An 18,771-nucleotide genomic window follows, 5' to 3' on the forward strand; every position below is an offset into this window, starting at 1 on the left:
GATGGATAGAAAATCCATGTGGAGCAATAGTATAGCAGGGAGGGTGCTTGCCTTGCGTGTGGCCAACCCAAGTTCAATCCCCAGGTCTCCTGAGCCCTGCCTGGAGTGACCCCTGAGCACAGAGGCAGAAGTAAACCCTGAGCACAGCTGATGTGTCTCCCAAACAAACAGAAAGATGGGTAGAAGATGGTTGCAGGAAAACTGGAACAAGAAATTGGAGGCAGAATCTGTGTGGCAGGGCTGTGGCTGACTTCAGAGAGCAGAGTTCAGACAACAGAGAGAAAACCAAGTTCGGCACAGCTTAACAGGCCGGGGTTTCAGCACAAGAAAGGGGCGGTGAGTCAGTTCTTAGAAGTGGCCAAGGTTAGGGCTCCCCAAGTAAGTAGTAAAGGTAGCAGGAGTCTGTATTCTGGGCTTGGAACTGGAGGGATTTCTGAGAATTCTTCCTGCTGATGATTTAGGAAAGGCAAATGCCATATTGATAGTAGGGAGAGAACAACGACAGAGACAACAGACTAGGTAGGGTCAAGTGTGGATATTTAGCAGCAAAAACTACAATAAATGTTATTTAATTATAGTAAACAAGTGCTTTGAAGCAAAGAAAGGCGACATATGGAAAGGGGAAAGAGTAAGCATTTCAAAGTAAACATAGGAGGAGTAAAGTACCGTAGCATTACAAAGAGCAGATTTAGATTTAAAAATTTTATTCTAGGTACTGAAATAAAAAATCCTCCATTTTTTCTTAAGCACAATTTCTGTCCTGGCTTTATCCTTTTAAACTATCGTCTGGGTATCATTAACAAATAAAATGATATAGTAGTGTCTACGCAGAAAAAGATGTCTCTATTTACTCACAACAACTTTTGGATATTCCATTTGACTTTTATTTTATTTGGGGGAGAGGGGTGGGACACTCAGCAGGGCTCAGGGCTCACTCCTGGCTCTGAGCTCAGGGATTTCTCCTGGTAGAACTCAGAGGACATATGGGGTTCTCTTGGGTTGGCCACATGCAAGGCAAGCACCTCGCCCAGGGGACTGTCTGGCCCCAAGATTTGTTTTATGCCACACACCGGGCAGCACTTAGTAGCTACTCCCAGCTTGGTGCTTGGCAGTCACTCCTGGTGGTGCTTGGGGGAGCAGCAAGTATGCAGCGATCAATCCTGGGCCTTCCTCATGCAAAACATGTACGGGCCCCTCAATATTGGATTTTAAATCAAGCTGCAGTATCACTGCATTCAACTCTAATTTATGTCCATTCCTACAAAGATTTAGTGCTGTTCCTTGCCTCATAAAGAGTTTACAGTAAGAAAATAACTTTGAATGGATTAACTTGAATTAATCTATTGAACTACTGCCTTCCCCGAGGCACCAGTCTCCTCTTCACTGAAGGTGGAATAACCCACAGCTCTCCTAATCCACCCTACACTTTTCAACATAGACTATGCTGCCCTTTAAAACTGAGTCTCTTTTGTTTTCATATTTTGGGCCAAACCCAGCTGTGCTCAGGGGTTACTCCTAGTAGTAGTAGAGAGGACCATGAAGTACTGAGATTTGAACCAGGGGCTCCCACGTTGAAAGTATGCACTCCAACCCTTTGAGCTTATCCTACCCCACCATGGTCTCCAAACTGGGTCTTTTCTAATGCGCTGCCACAAGGGTGGGGCGTGGGGTGGGGAAGGGGGCTGGGCTACACCCATGGAAGCTCAGGATGTTATTTGTAGCTCTTTGTGGTGACTCCTGGTGGTGCTCAGTAGACCATATCTGATGTTGGGGATTTGAACTTGGTAGGCAGGTGCAAGGCAAGCCCTTAACCCTTGTACTATCTCTCTGGTTCTAATACTGGTTCTAATACTGGGTCTTAATAACAAGATTCATAAATGTTTGAATAAAGTGTTAAGCATAAAACTCTATAAGAAACAGGTTTGTAAATCATAGCACCTAAAATTTATATTTAAGTGTCAGAGGTAGGTTGGGAGTGGGAGGGAAACTGGGGACATTTGTGCAAGGCAATGGATGCCGGTGAAGGGACTGATGCTGGAACATTCTATAACTGAAACCCAAACATGAATAACTTAGTAATTCATGGTGGAGAGAGAGAGAAGAGAGAGAGAAAGAGAGAGACAGACAGACAGACAGATACAAACAGACACAGAGACACAGAGAGAGAGACAGAGAGATTTGGAGAGAATTTTATTCTTAATCACTTTCATTTGTTTAACAAATATTAAGCACTTGCTATATATCAGGCATAAAACTGTAAGGAATCAGTTGAGAAAAAGACTGCTCTCGTGGACCTTATTTTAGTGTGGTAAAGATATTAGTGGAGTAAAGAAATTCAGACTATAAAGAACTAAATTAACAGGTCATTTTAGATAGTAAAAAGTGGCATAAAGGAAATGAAATCAGGTCAATGTTCATTTAACAGGTGATCTAGGAGTACCTCAGGGGTCTGAGAATTGTAAGAGTAGGGTAATTTTTTTATTTTGGACTAATGTTACAGGATTTGGGCAAACAATGATTACTCCTGGAACCTGTACCTCTGACTTCATAGAGAAAAACCCATTCTATCAATGTACTTAAAAGAGAATGGTTGCAATAGAAATAGTTTGGCTCTTCTGTTGCTGTTAGGTTTGGGGGCCAGACCATATATGTCCAAATATCTCATTGCACTTCCTGGCTGTCTGTTCACTTGGTGGGCAGGAAAACCGGAGAAACAGGCTGGCATGCACTCACATGCCAGGTGCCTGCGAGAACACTAGGCCTAGCTCAGTTGTGGGCAGGTAGGTTGCCCGCTGAAACAACACCAAGGATTTAAGCGTGGGCATTAACTGGTTCTGATTTGAGGAGAGCAAAAGGATGTCAAATAACATTCCCAATGACGTGACAGAGTCTTTTGCTAAGAAGCAGGGCTTTAAATTAAATTTTGGTGTCTCAGTTTTGCCTCCCCTGTACAGCGGCTCAGACCCCTACCTAGCCAACTCCAATTTGTACATTACACGCCTAACCTCTTAAAGTCCAGACCCGAGATTCTTGTCTATTTTATAGACTGATTCATGTCTGCAAATCGAACGTGGAGGTAGAAGGTATATTAATACATTTCTTTTCATGGTATTATCTACTATGACACAGTACTTAGGAAACCTAAATGAGTTCTTTGGCCACTAGGTCTGAACCTCCTTAAGCAAAAGGTTCACCCTTTCCTTTACAAATGAAAGCAGTGGTGTTTGGAGAAACCCAAAAGTTTGGAAAAAGAGAAGTGACGAAATTGAATTGCTGCTATGAAACTCATGTATCACACATTCTGCATAGCGACACACTGTAATCCAGGAGTCAAACTTGAGACAGTGGAGAAAGGAAAAAAAAAAGACTGAAAATAGAGGGTATGAGGTACTAAAGGACAAACATTGGTGGTAAAGAGGAGAAAGAGAAGATGGAATAAAAAAAAATGAACCAAAATATCCTCAACAGCAATGCACGGGGAATTTAGATACATAAATAAGACTAAGAGAGTTGATGATCTCTGTAAGGGAGAATATGTGTAAGAAAAAAAAAAGCCAGTACTTGGCACATTCTTCTCTGAGCAGCTTTCTTCTTTTTACCTTTAGTTTAAAAGTGATCTTATGAGATCTTCAAAATGAAAAACAAAAAAGTGCGTTTTCTACAGAAACAATTTAAGAAGACGTGTTCATTGAAACACTAACCAAAGAGATTAAGGTTACATTGTTAATTTTCTTCACATCCCGGGCGTTGAATATTTTTTTTTTTTTAAACGGTATGTCCCACAATGACGGGAAATGGGCTAGGTAGCGAAAGGCACATTTTCCCAAATGGAGGGAAGGAGGCTGCAGAGAGTATGCGAGGTCAGAGCGAGAGCCAAGCTAGAGAAGGGAGCAATATTTATAGTCCGCTGACTTCAGTTCTGTTGGGCTAACGCCGCTCCTCATCCTAAGCCCTTGGAATTCACGGGCTCGCAGATCACAGGGCTCCCGCGCGGCCCAGGCCTCGGAGCTCGGGGGTCCACGTTCTGAAACCCCTCTTTCCTTGCAAAGCGGTGGGCCCCTCTCTCTACCTGTGTGCCTCGATGGCAAAGAGCCAGGAAAGAGGCCGGTGAATAGGGGGATGCGGTGGTGACGGCGACAGTTTTCGCTCCTTTGTCGCGACCTAGCAATCCCCACCGCGCAGGGAGAATTCCGAGCGTCCACCAGCGGACTGGCTGGCGCTCACGTGGATGGGGGGATATGGAGTTTGTCGGACCTGGGCTCTCCCCCACCGAGCAGCAACCCACGAGCACGGGCAGCCCGCGCGCCCCCACCACGCACTCGGCCGTGCGCGCGCGTCTCCTCGGCCCGGCCGGCCCCCCGCCACGCCGCCGGCCGCGGGGCTGGCGGGTGAGCAGCGGCGGAGGAGCCACGGCCCCGCTCCCCGCACGGCAGCCCGGCGCCCCCCGAGCTGGCGCCGGGGGCCCTCCTCCTCGCCGGCAGCGGGGCGCCGGGCTCCCCGGCCCCCTTCGGGCACTTCCGCCGCGCGCTCGGCTGCCTTCGCGGCCGGGCGGGGCGCGGCGGGCGGAGGTGCGCGGCCAGTGCGCGCGCGCGCAGCGCCGAGTCTCGCGGCCGCCCCGCCCCTCTCCCCTCCCCTCGGGGCCCGCGGCCGCGCCACCCCCTCCCCCTCGCGGCGAGTGTCGGCGGCGGCGGCGGCGGCGGCGGCCGAGATTGGAATCCGCCTGCTGGCGCTGAGCGGAGGAGGAGGAGGAGGAGGAGGAGGGCGGAGGGCGGGGAGAGCGGGCAGGAAGGCTCCGGGGTCCGGCGCGTCGGTCCGCGCGAGACGACCCTCTGCACGGGCGCTGCACGCCGAGGGCGGAGGCCGAGCCGGGGGGCCCCCCGCTCCTCCCCGCCGCGCCCACCCGCTCCGCGCCGCAGGCCGGAGGATGAGTTCCCCGGGGTCCCGGTGAGTTGGCGCGTCGGGGAGCGAGCGCAGAGGCGTGTGCGCGACGGGGAGAGGCCGGCCCCGGCGCCGAGGCCGCGGCGGGCGGGCGCGGGGCGAAGTTTCGCGGGGAGCCGGGCACGCGCGGAGGCCCGAGCCGAGCGATCGGGGTGGAGGTGGGGGTGGGGGAGGGCGGCCCGATCTGGCCGGTCCCCCCTCCCGCCCCGACGCCGTCCCCCCGCCCCCCGGACTCCCGCCCGGGGTCCCCGTGGCCTCGGCTGGGTCTGCCCGTGGCCCCCCAGGGCCGCCCCGCACCCCGGGGCGGCGTCGCGCCGGACACCCAGCCCGGCTCCCCAGACAGCCGACGTCCAAGCCCCGGCCCCCCGCGGCGTCCCCGCCGACCGGCCCCTCTTTTGTTTGCCACCCCCGGGTTTCTGGCCAAGTTTTGGGGAGGGGTGGGGGGAGGCGGTGTGGGCGCAAACCGCCTCCAAGGACGCTCCTTGAATCCTTAAATGGGAAAGGCGCTCGCCTCCCTGGTCCGGGAGCCGCTGAGACTGATAGTTACTGTTTGTCCGTAAGTATGTGCAGAAGAGAAGAAAAGAAAAGAAAAAAGAAAAGAAAAGAAAAAGTGGGGAGGGGGCGCGCGAGGAGCGTGTCTCGTGGGGTCGTCGGGCCAGGAGCAGCTGCACACCCCTCTTTAAAAACTTGTCCCCAGGAAGGTGCCAGGTCTCCGGAAGGTTCACCTGTTGTCCTGCGCAGTCTCGCTGCCATGTCTGCTCTGATCCTGCACTGCAGTTTCAGAAAACTTTGTGCCGGCTGGAGGTTCCCCCCTTTTCTTTTTTCTCGCTCGTTTCAGACTCCTAGTGGAAAGGTTTGGCAAGGGAGAAAAAAAATCGGTTGCGTCAGGGAAGAGAAATAAAGTGTCGTGTGTTCTAGAGTCTGGCCTTTGTGACTTGTATTCCCTCCTGCTCTTTCTGGGGAGTTAAGATTTAGTTTGGTCCGAGTAGCTGCAGGTTTTCTTTGAAACGGTTCGCAGAAGTATTCCGAGTACCCCGTGCGGCCTGGGCACAGTCACCGGCGTTACGTCATGTAATCCTTAGGATAACCCTGGTTATTGTAGTTCTCGTTTTCCTCGCCGAGTAAACCGAGACGCTGGAACTTAAGTGAGCTGGGATTTGAACCCAGGATTTTTTTTTTCTGTGCAACTCAGGAACTGTTAGAGTGAGCCGTAAGAGGAGTCTTAAAAAACAAAAACCAAACCGTGCCCTCCCCCCCAAAGCCCCCAGTTTTGAGGAGCTCTTTTTCAGTTACTTGAAATGATCGCGATGCTTTGTTGTTTGAATTGAAAACAACTCCTTTATTGTATTTCCTTGTAAGAGGATTTCAACCCCGAATTCAAGGAGAATGTTACTAGTACAATGTAACTTAATGCTCATTACTGTTTTCAGTTGTTTGAAATAGAAAGTTTGTGAGCCAGTTACTTTAGTATTTAAATTTAAAAGATAAAAAAGGGGCAGTTTTAAACTAGAAGAGGGTTGAATTTATGAAATTTGGAATGCATGTCCCCCACATTAAAATAGAACCAGTGTTTGACTCCTTTTTCTGCCCTGCACATTGTCCGTGGAGTTTTCAGACAGTTTCTCACTGTATTAGAAGTTTGCGTCGTCCAGTGGAACTCCTTCAGAACTATTTGCTTTCCTTCCATTTCAGTGGAAGATTAGTTTTTCCTCGTAGCTAACACCTTGTTAATTTTTTCTCTTCTTTCCTACTTAATGGAATATGAGTTATTCTCCTTTTTGGGGCTCTTAAAAGTACAAATGTGCTTGAAATGATGTCACTTTACAAAAACATCCCGAGTCTGTTACTCTTGCAAGCTGTCTTGATGATACTTTTCAGATCATATTCACATTAACATTTTTCCCTTACAAAATACATATTCTTAGAAGAAAAATTGTAAAATAAAGCAATTTGAAATAAAGTTAAAACTCTCCAATCTCTCCAGAGAGGAGTGTGCTTTTCCTGCCTTGACTTCCTGAATGTCTGTTCATTTCTTAACCCCTTATTATCCAGAATTCACCTTTACAGAGGTGACCTATGACCAATCAATGTATTTAATTAAGCCTCTTTTTTAAGTCACCATCAACTTTAGGAAGCAGTTAAAAATGACTTTGCTATCTTTTTTTTTTCTTTCTGTTGTTGGAAGTCAACCCAGGGCTTCACATGTGCAAGGCAGGTGCTTTACCACTGAGTTACATACCTGGCCCCTGACCTCTCTCTCATTCTTAAAATGCCTTTCCTTAGCTTTCTGTAGTCCATCCATTTTATTCAGTGAGCATTTACTAGGGTCTAGTCAGTGCAAGGCAATAAGGATGCAGCAACAGAACCAGGCCTGGCTCTCATGGAGCCTTATGTCCATTTGGGGAGACATATTTGAAGAATGCGTTTTATAATTGAATATAATTGTAATTATAATTAAAATGCAGTACATTCCAAAAACTTAATATGGGGACCTACCCCGATGATTGTGGTATTGGAAGAACCTGACTAACCTCCTTTAAAATGTTTCTTTGGATAAAGAAAGTTTCTTTGGATCTGGACTATTTTGAAAGGTGAGTAAGAATTAGCTAGATCCCTTTTCTGTCTTTACACACACAGGTAACTGACTGGGTGTGTGTGTAGTGGGGGGGCGGGGCTTAGGTTTTACTCCTGAATCTGTATTCCAGGGTCACTCCTGGCAGTGCCCAGGAGACCATATACATAACCCAGGATCTAACTTGATTGACCGATTCCAAAATAAGCACCTTATCCCTGTACTGTCCAGCTTTGATAACTTTTCTGTGTGTATCTGCTTCCTTGACATAATGCTCAGATCTTATTTTTTCTGTTCTATACTTGAAGCCTTCTCCCAACTGCTTTATGGAGATCTGGATTTCTGATTCAAACTGAAGTCTTTTTTTTTTTTAGGGAGGGCGGGGTCACACTCGCTATGTTCAGGGCTTTATTCTGGTTGTCTGCTCAGGATTTACTCCTGGTGGAGCTGTGGGTGGAGGTGCATATGTCAGTGTTGGGATTAGAACCGAGGTCAGTTACATACAAGGCTACTTTACTGTCTTTCTGGCCCTCAAACTAGGCTACCAAACCCGCATCATCAATGTTCCTTATTTGTCTTGAAGTTATACCAGACTCTTTGTTTTATCACATCTTGTCTGGAATCAACAACTCTAACTTCCCAGGTGTTATCATCCTTCTCTGTCCCTGCTAACAGTGGTACAATTCTTGATACATGTTGGTAACAACATTATAATAAACTCAGTTGGGAGTCCTTTTTTTTTTTCTTTTAGAAACATTTTGCATTGGGATTTTTTGTTGTTATTTAAAGTTTTGCAAGACTATCATGTTAAAAAAAAATTTTTTTTTCTGAAGATGACTTTGACTACCGTTTTTAGGAAGCTGTTTCTGCCCTGTGGTGTCAGGGATTGAACTCAGGGCATCACACATGGAAGACAAGTACTCTCTACCACTGAGCTATATCCTTTGCCTGATTTCAACCTAATATCTTGCCTGATTTCAACCTAATATCTGTTCTTTTGTGTGTGTGTGTGTGTGTGTGTGTGTGTGTACGTGCGCGCGCACTCTGGGGGGACCATATGGAATGTCAGGGAATAAGGGATCAAACCAGGTCGGGTGGGTGTAGGTCAAGTTCCTTACCCACTGTACTATCTGTCCAGTCCTTAATCTAATATTGTTTGTCTTTAAAGGTATTTTTCAGGTCCAGAAGTTAATTTACTGTGTTTTCAGATCTAGTGTTATTTTCAGTCCTTTTTTGTTTCTTCTAATTGAATGGGATACTCATCTTTTGTAAATTCATGTTATGATCTCTTGCCTTCACTTCTGCTTTTGTTCAAGTTATCACTTGTATTTCTGCTTAAATTAATCTTGACGATTCATTCTTGTTACATTTCTACTTAAACATTTTTAGTATTTTCCGTTAAGGGAAGTTCTTTCCATGGAATTTGTCTTAGGTTTACTTGAATATTACTCTTAACAGGGACCTCCCCACAGGTGCTTCGGATCCTGGGAACACCCTGGATTCTAGACTTTGGGAATTCAGTGCATAGACCCTGCAGTGCTGGGAACCATCAGGATCATGGGAGAGATGGGGCATGGGCAGGCATGTGGTGCCCTGCTGGCATCTAACTCCCTGGGCCTAGTCCTCACAACATGCACCTCACCCCTTGGAGTTGTCACTCCTGGATTTACCTTACTCTGAATTCCCAGTGCTTTTGCTTCCTGAACGTGTCTTTTCCCCTTGCTCCCGCCGTACCTTTTTGTTTTGTTTTGTTTTTTAGGCTACACATGGCAGTCCCCAGGGCTTAATCCTGGCTCTAGCTCAGGGATCACTCCTGGCAGACTCAGGGCACCATATGTGGTGCTGGGGATCAAACCTGGGCCTGCTCTGTACAAGGCAAATTCCTTGCCCACTGTACTATCACTCCAGCCCCTCTCCTGCTATCCCTTTTACTTGAATTGCATGTGACCAGTTGACCAGTTGTCATATATTCAAGTTCTCTTCATTCTATTTTTTGTTTGTTTGTTTTTGGGGTCACACCTGGCGATGCACAGGGGTTACTCCTGGTTCATGCACTCAGGAATTACTCCTGGAGGTGCTCAGGGGACCATGTGGGATGCTGGGAATCGAACCCGGGTCGGCCGCATGCAAGGCAAATGCTATACTATCACTCCAGCTCCTCAAGTCCTATTTGTTCTTGAAGCCTTATTTAAAATTTTACTATTTGAAGTTTCCTTGTTTTTTCCTCTATGGATGTAATCTTCTTTGAAGGAAGGGAACTATATATATTTTTTAGCACAAAAATTCATGTGTGGATGTATATACATACATACATATTAACACTTTCTTGGTGTATTTATTTGCTCTTTGTGTGTGGGAGAAAGAGGTTTTGAACCATACCTGATGGATCTCAGGGCTTACTTCTGGCTCTATACTTAGGTATCATTCTGGGTGATGCGCAGGGTACCATATGGGGTGCTATGGATTGAACATGGGTCAGCTGCATGCAAAGCAAATGCCTTGGCCACCGTTGCTGTCTCACTGGCCCTATTTGTCTTTCTAAAAATCAGCTTTATTGAAATTTTTGTATTTAGTAATAGACATTAAGGGTGTAGTAATTCTATGTGTCATTTGGTCTTTTATGGCATTTAAAAAAATACAAATGTTGTTTTCTGCTTCTAGACTATAGACAGGGTTTACAAATGACTTTGTTGCTATGAGAACAAATAAATGGGAGCCAGAGAGATAGTATAGGGATATAGGTGCTTGCCTTGCATGTGGTGGACGTTGTTTTTTTTTGTTGTTGTTGTTGTTGTTGTTTTTTTTGTTTGTTTTGTGTCCACACCTGGCATTGCTCAGGGCTTATTCCTGGCTGTACACTCAGGCATCATTCCAATCAGAACCCACATAGGGTTCTGGGGGTCAAACCCGGGTTAACTGTGTGCAAAGCAAGTGCCCTCCCGGCTGTGCTTTCATTCTGCCCCCTTAATTTGATCTTGACACCACATATAGCCCTTGAGCACTGCCAGGAGGAAGCCCTGAGCACCATCAGGTGTGGCCTGAAAACAAAATCAAAACAACAAAAAACTAAAACACCCTTTCCCCAACTTAATTGTTTCTTTGCTTAGTTAAATATAGAGCTACTGAATAGTTGAGAAAATTATTTTTGAGATTAAAAAAATTAAAAGCCGGTGAATCTAAGTCACTCTGATATTATGGACTTTGGTGCTTTTATACTTCTGAACTTGTTTTCTTATGAGATGCCTTGGTTATACCACTAATAATATCTGAAGCTTGGTGCTTATGCTCTAATGTTTATAATTGCTTATTGACTTAAGATGGAGGATAAGGGAAAAAAATGGAGGCTAAGTTTATGCCAAGTGTAGAAATAAAGAGTCAGATTTGCGGTCTGGGGCTGGAGAGACAATACAGTGGGTATGGGGCACTTGCCTTGCACATGGCTGACGCGGGTTCGATCCTGACATCCCTTATGCCTTCCCTCCTCCCCCCCACAAGCCCTGTCAAGACTGATCTGTGCGTGCAAAGCTAGGAATAAGACCTGAGCACCACTAGATGTGACCCAAAAAACTTAAAAAAAAAGCAAATATTTGCAGTCTATTTTGGGGATCACACCTGACTGTGCTCGGGGGCAACTCCAAGCTCAGTGCAGTGCTCAGAGATCACTACCAGTTGTGCTTCGGGGACAATAAGGTGCTGATTATCAAATCCAGACCTTCTTAATGCAAAAGGTATCTTCTAGCCCAGTGAGCGCTCTCTGATCCCCAGATTTCCAGTTTAAGAGGTTAATTACATAGTCGAGAATCAGGAGAAAGGAAAACTAAAGAAACTGAAACCTGAAGGGAGGGTGTCTCATTCTGGCCCAGTCTAAGACGGTAGCAGGTAATTAGGGCCTAGAATGGACAAACTTTTTCATTAGCTGTGAGTGCGAGAAGCACTAGAATTGGCAAAAATAGCACTTAGGTTTCTACCTTGGAAGCTGATATAGGGTAGATTGGAGTTAGAGTTTGAGATGGATAAGTGTGAGATGGTTTGTGGAGGAAATTAATTTAGTTTTGATCATTCTGGTTTTGAAATACCTCTCAGACAACCAAGGAGAAATTTCCCTTTCACACTTGTGCATACGGACCAGGAGTTTGATAGACAGACATTTGCGGGTGACTGTCACATAGGTCGTATATTCCAATGGTATCTACGAACTAGTTAATTTTCTTTTTTTTTTTTATTATTTTTCCTGGCTGTAGCTAACTCTGCTTGTGGTTACTTCTGGTCTGTAATGGGGTCTGTTCCTGGTGTCTTCTGGGGACCATGCAGTGGTAAGAATTAAACTCAGGCCTCCTGTATATGCAGAACATGCCAAGCCCATTGAACTGTCCCTGCCGTCTGGTTTTCTTTTTTTTTTTTTGAAGGTGAATTTTGCTTGTGATTTTTTTCCCCAACTCAAATGAGCATAAAGAGGACACCCCCTCCACCCCCCAACTCCCCCGCAGTGCTCCTTGGTGATCAAGGTAGCCTTACTGCTTGTGATCCCCATCAAGACGAGCTCAGAAGGTAATCTACAGAGCAGGATTTCAAGTTCAAACCCTAGGGCTGCCTGCACTTGCTGAGGCAATTCTGACAGCCCTGCTGCTAGGGATGAGAGGATGACTCAGTGGCCAGGAAGGGCCCAGAGCCACTGAGAGCCTTATCCACAGAGGGCTGTGCATATACAGAGCACCCAGGTCTGTAATTGTTGTTGAAGGATTTTTATTTATTTATTTATTTATTTATTCTTTTTGGGTCACACCTGGCGATGCACAGGGGTTACTCCTGACTCTACACTCAGGAATTACCCCTGGTGGTGCTCAGGGGACCATATGGGAATGGAACCCAGGTCAGCCACGTGCAAGGCAAACACTCTGCCCACAGTGCTATTGCTCCAGCCCTGGATTTTTTTTTTAAATGAAAACAATGTACCTACTATTTGGATACATGAGATGTGAAAACATGAAAAATAGAAGTAGTAAATCCTTTATAAACTACAGTTCCTCCTTCCGATTCTACCATTAGGTAACTACAGTCTTGGATACTGCGCTAAGCCCGTCTGGAGTTTTTTAAAAAAAGTTTATTGCCTTTATTGTTGTTGTTGTGATGCCTGGTCGTGGTGGTTGTTTACTTAAGCCTTGATGTTTGCCAGGGGTGTGTACCAGGTTGTGGTGTTTGCATACTTGGTCATGATGCCCACTGAGGTTTGCGCACCATTAGTTTCAGTTCTTGGCATGTGCTGATCAGGGCAAGCTCTCGTAGTTGAGGCATACGAGTTATGATTGTGATGCGGCTCTTGCTCCGATGAGCTGTGGTGATCACACATTTGCTTGCCAGGGATTATATATCATGTGTGTGTGTGTGTGTGTGTGTGTGTGTAACACCCAGCGATGCACAGGGGGTTACTCCTGGCTCTGCACTCAGGATGTACTCCTGGTGGTGCGCAGGGGACCATATGGGATGCTGGGAATCGAACCTGGGTCGGCCGCGTGCAAGGCAAACACCCTACCCGCTGTGCTATTGCTTCAGCCCCTATACGTCTAGTTTATGGTGCTTGCACATCTTTTAAAATTTTAGGGCTAGCCAGTGTTACAGCCCTTCTGTTGGTGCTTGCAGACACCTGGCACTGGTGTCAAGCCCAGCAGTTGCTTGGAGATGGCAGATAGCAGGGGTGGCCAGGCTCGACCAAGCAACCAGGATCACGCTCAGTGCATGGCGGACACTAGGATGTTGAACCTGTAACTATATGCCTGTAAGGCCCGTGCTCTAAACCACTGTTCTATTTCTTCAGTTGAGCTCTACTTTTTTCTTTCTTTTTCTTCTCTCTCTCTCTCTCTTTTTTTTTTTAAACTTTTGGACCACACCTGGCAGGGGCTACTCCCAGCTTGGTGTTCAGAGGTCACTCAAAGTGGTACTCAGGGGACCATGTTGTAGAACCCAGGGCCTCCAGCATGCAATGCATGAACTCCAGCTTTTTGAGCTCTTTGGCCCCCGATCTCTCTCTTCCTTTCTTCCACCCACCCACTCCAGACTGTACTCAACTTAGGGCTTACTCCTGGCTTTGCTCTTAAAAATTGCTTGGGGCCATGTAGGGTGCCAGGGATCAAACCCATTGGCTGTGTGCAAGGAGAGCACCCGACCCTCTATACTCTCTCTTTGGCTCCTGTTTTTTTTTTTTCTTTTTGGGTCACATCCGGCGATGCACAGGGGTTACTCCTGGCTCTGTACTCAGAAGTTACTCCTGGCGGTGCTCAGGGGACCATATGGGATGCTGGGAATCGAACTCGGGTCGGCCGCGTGCAAGGCAAACGCCCTACCCGCTGTGCTCTCTCTCCAGCCTCTGATTATCATTTTTTTCTTAAAAAAATAAAAGGGGTTCTGCGGAGATGGCTTAAGAACTGGAGCATGTTCTTTGTGTATGGGAGCCCCTGGTTTGATCCCCGGCTCTGCATTATCTCCTGAGCATCACTAGGAAAGATTCTTGAGCACTGCTGGGTGTTCTTGTCTGACTCTACCCCCTGTTCCCCCCCCAAAAAAAAGTGGGAAGGACTTGGTATACTTAAAGATCATTTTCTGCTTATAAAGAAAATCCCATGATTTTAATGCATAGCAGTGAGTTGCTGAATTTGCAGGTCATTTAATGCTTTTGGTCTCTGACATCAGTGGGTGTCTGACTTGTGGCTGAAAAGTCATCTCTTGTGCCATGCAATCATTGTGAGTAGCAAAAGGAGAGTCTTGTGGACAGTCACATTTCTTCATGCCAGGCTCTGTTTTCTTACCTGCATGTTTGAGCATTAATCGTTTTCTCTGACCTTTAAATGATCTGATGTGCCATTTGTGTAGGCTCTCAATTTTGAAGTTAAGAAATGTGAGGATTTACGTGTTTCTGACATTTACTGCCACACCCTGCAGTAGTGGTGGTGGTAGGGTGGCAGGTGCCACCCCCTGTGATGCTCCAGACTGGCAGTGTAGGGTGGTGCTGGGGATTGAACCCAGTTTGGCCACATGCAAGGCAAGCACCTTGCCTGCTGTATTATTGTTCCAGCTCTCTTTCAAGTCCAAAAGTTAAATTATTTAGTGTTTTAAGTTTGTATTTTTATTATTTTTAGATATCTGGTTAAAAGATGTCCTATAGGAAGCCATTATTAACGACCTTAAAGTACATCTTCTTCAAAAAGGTAGTTTACTTAATTTTTGGGTCTGCCACACAGTGTTCAGGGATCTGGGGACCATGCCTGGTGATAAGTTAGCTTGGTATTGTTTGGGCCTATACTGCTGGGGGACATCAGGACTGCCCTGTGGTTACTTGTTTTTGGCTTTTGGGCTACACCTGGTGATGCATAGTGGTTTTGTGTGTGTGTGTGTGTCTGTGTCTGTGTCTGTGTCTGTGTGTCTGGGGTGGGGGCGTGTTTTGTTTCCTCCTGTGCTGGGGGAATCACAGAGGACCCGTTCTGTTCACCTCAGTGATACCGTGGCAACTGGGCTTTGAATTCATTATTTTGTGCTTGCCAAGCAAGTGCCTAATGTCATTTCATGCTTCCACCATGTGGTGTTGGGATTGAACCCCGGCTTCTCGTATAGCAAAGCATACACACTCAGTTGCTTTGAATGAACTGTTTCCCTCACAGTTACTTTAAATTGCCATAAAATAAGAATTTCAACAAAAGGGCTGAGAGTCCAGGTGGTTAGAGCACATAACTAGCTGAAATATTCCTGGCTCTGTGCTCAGGGATCGTTTCTGGCAGTGCTTGGGGAACCATGCAGTTGGGGGAGTAGAACCAGGGGTCCTGCATGCAAAGCATGAACTCAGTCCTTTGAACTCTGTCTCCTAGCCCCGTCTTAATCAACCAACTTTTATGTAATAAAAATGCTGGGGAAAAACCATGTATTTTGAATTTTTCTGTGCAACTGAGTAAAGGAAAACAAGTTGATTTTATGATATAGTGCTTTATTTGTCATTTCTACTTTTTAAATATTTTCTGTTTGTTTACAATATAAAGTTCAAATTCTCTTGGGCTGGTCTACTTCTTTTGGTGTTTGTTTTTTGGGTCACACCCGTTGGTGCGTAGGACTTACTCCTGACTTTGTGCTCAGGAATCATTCCTGATGGTGCTGGGGGAACCATATGTAGTTCTGGGAATCAAATACTATTTAGCACATGCAAAGCAAGGGCCTTGCTCCTGGCCTCCTTCTTTATTCTCTACCTTCTGCTTTTTTTTTTCCCTACCAAGTCATCTAAATATTCTGTTTGGGTTTGGGTTTAGGGTCTTTAGACCTATATTGTCCACTGTAGAAAAGATTAATTACCACATGTGGGCTGGAGCGATAGCTCAGCGGTATTTGCCTTGCGTGCAGCCAGCCCGGCCGAGCCCGGTTCAGTTCCTCCACCCCTCTCGGAGAGCCCGGCAAGCTACCGAGAGTATCTCGCCCTCACAGAAAAGCCTGGCAAGCTACCTGTGATGTATTCAATATGCCAAACACAGTATCAGCAAGTCTCAAAATGGAGACGTTACTGGGCCCGCTCAAGAAAATTGATGAACAACAAGAGGACAGTGCAGTGCAATAGCTGTGCAGCCTTTGAAAAAATGCTAGTCTGAACTATACAACAGATTTATAGATACTAAAAAAAAAAAGAATGTAAACTATCTCATGCTTTTTAAATGTTGATTTCACATTAAGTATACTATTAAAACTAATATCACCCAGTTCTTCTAAATTGTACATGATGAAATAGTGATAATTTGCACTACATAGGACCGTTCTACCCTGAGAATTTCCCTTCCCTTATTCTTTGTGAGCGTGCTTCATAATCTGACATGAATCTGATGTCTTCTGTAAGTCCTTTCTCAATGACCCATGCCTAAAAGTTAGCCCTGCAGCTTTGTTTTTTATTTGGAAGAAGCATTCTGTGTTTCTTGTGCTGTCTCTCTGTACATTAGAGTTCTTTACTACAAGCTGTCTCAAGTTGTCATACACTAACTAGCATAGTGAAACTCCAGAATAGTTTATCAGAGAATTCTCTTTATTTCTTTTCTATACGGAAGTTGCTTAGACTTGTGGTTAAAATTTCAAATACCTACTTGAAGTAGAAAGTGAAAGTCTTCTCTAATTCTCCCATCCCCCTTACTACTATTAAAGCATAAAAATACAATCTCTCTTTTTCATTGTCTTCATTTCTTGCTTTTGCTTTCCTTCTGTCCGTTGAAAAAATGGGACCATGGAGTATTTCTTAGAGATGTGCCGGCATCTCAACCTGAGATATGTTTTCTGTCTGTATTCCTTTTCCCCCACCCCCTGCCTCTACTTCCTCCTCCCTCTTCCTCTCCTATTTCTCTGGATAAAACTGCTTTCCTTCACTATCCTACCTCCTCCTGAAATTCTTTTCTGTGAGGGAAGATGATGATCCTGGAAACCCGCGATAAGGCCAAGGACTCGCTTTTCTTTTCCTGCACAGAGCAGGTCTTCACTCCAGCCTGAGTGCACAGCTCCCTCCAATTCGGGTGTGTGGGGAGCATTTCCTGTGCTGTGCATTTCCTGAGCATTTCCTGCGCTGTGTAGGGCTAGTGGACTTCAGGTGCAGCTGACAGCTCCCTGGTGGGCTTGTGGATGTGAGCGCCCACGCCACGTAGGCGCTTGTAGCAGACTTGACCGGGTCTCACCCCACCCGGGCACTTCCCTGTGTGACTGAGGTGGGTTGAGCAGAGATGGAAGCCTTTTTCTCGAGACTGCCTTTTTTGCTCTCCACCCGAATTACCTGCAGCAGCTGTCAAGATAACTGAGAGATGCAGGTGACTGGTAATATAATTTGTGAGCCCCTCCCCCCCCCCCGAGCCCATATTTTAATTGGAGTCAGTTCTCCAGTTCTTCACCAGCAAGATAACTAGCTGCGTGCCAGGGCTCACCAGAAGAGGAGTTTTCTTCACTGGCTGATGTTGCCGTAAAGGAGGTCTGGGAGTGAGGAAACAGAGCAAGGGGCATAGGCTAGGGTGCAGTAAAGCAGTGACATCATTTCATAGTAATGCCTGCAGGATTCACTTTTGGGTTGACTCCTTGGGGTATGTGTATGGGGGGGGGGGTGGAATTCAAAGGTGATTTTAAGAATTTCTGCATGTGTACTTAGGCAAATGGCCTTGCCATCACAGAGATGTAGAGACTAAGCAATGTCATTTTTGGAGGAGTATATGGATTGGCTACTAATCAGGAGATAATTTTTATGTTAGAGGAAAAATGAATTTCAGTGGCTACCTGTCAGCACTGTAGACTCTAAGGAGAAACTCACAGACCTGGTTACACCTCCTTAAATACCATTGAACTTATTTTTATTTCCTCTTCAACAACAGTGAGATCAAGGGGTTTGAGGATGAGAGGTTTAGGGAGGAAGGTTCAGTGTGGAAAACCAATTTTGCATTTCAACAGTCCCCTGTCCTCCTGGTTCTGTTGAGTCAGGAGGGTACTAGCCCATCCAGTCATACCTCTGAATAGCCTGTCAGTATCTGCCCACCTCCTCTCTCCCTCCCTATTCTCCTTGGTGGGTCTCAAGCTCCACCTACCAAGCAGTATATAAATAGTTGAATGAGCATCCTTTTTTTTGGATGGGGGGATATTGGGGTGGGCACATCTGGTGAGACCCAGGATTTACTCCTGGCTCTGCACTCAGAGTAGTGCTTGGGGGACCATAGGAGGTACCAGGGATTGAACCAGGATCAGCCACTTGTCTCTACTACTTTTTGGGTTTTGGGGGAGGGTGGGGGGATGGGGCACACCTGATGACCACGTTCAGGGGTTATTCCTGGCTCTGCACTCAGGAATTACTCCCAGCAGTGCTCAGGGAATCAGAGCCGGCTTGGCCGCATCCAAGGCAAATGCCCTACCTGCCGTACTATTGCTCCAGCTCCTGTCTCTCCTGCTTTGAAGGATAACCCCAAGGGATTGGCATCTACCTGAACTATGAGCTGGGCAAGATTTCCTTTCATCACGTGAGTGACAAGTCTCACATGTGCTCTTTAATGGAGTCATTAGCTCAAGGACTTAAACCTTACTTCTTTCTGTGTGGGTGATAATTCTACCTCTCTGTATGTGTGTGAGTAAGAAGTTATGAGGAGATGTACTCTGGCTTTGTTTTTCCTTTCCTTATTTAAGAGATGTAGGTTGAGGACTATTCAACTATCATTGAATCTGTCATCATGGTTTTTAAAAGTATTCATTTGATTTTGAAAGAAGAATAAAAATGTTCTCAAAAA

At 46.1% G+C, this 18,771-nt stretch overlaps 1 protein-coding gene across 1 annotated transcript in view; it reads left to right on the top strand.

Annotated features, from left to right (window-relative positions):
- Positions 1-3,784: 3,784 nt before the first annotated feature.
- The window catches only part of LOC130038598 (spidroin-1-like), a 50,221-nt gene continuing 35,234 nt past the window's right edge, over positions 3,785-18,771 (top strand). The window contains exons 1-3 of the mRNA XM_056130432.1: positions 3,785-3,803; positions 4,278-4,388; positions 4,482-4,944. Of these exons, the coding sequence (XP_055986407.1) occupies positions 3,785-3,803; positions 4,278-4,388; positions 4,482-4,944 (593 nt within the window). The remainder of the gene's footprint in view (positions 3,804-4,277; positions 4,389-4,481; positions 4,945-18,771) is intronic.

The sequence above is a fragment of the Sorex fumeus genome, unplaced genomic scaffold (assembly GCF_029834395.1).
Source record: "Sorex fumeus unplaced genomic scaffold, SorFum_2.1 ptg000078l, whole genome shotgun sequence".
Classification (NCBI taxonomy): domain Eukaryota; kingdom Metazoa; phylum Chordata; class Mammalia; order Eulipotyphla; family Soricidae; genus Sorex; species Sorex fumeus.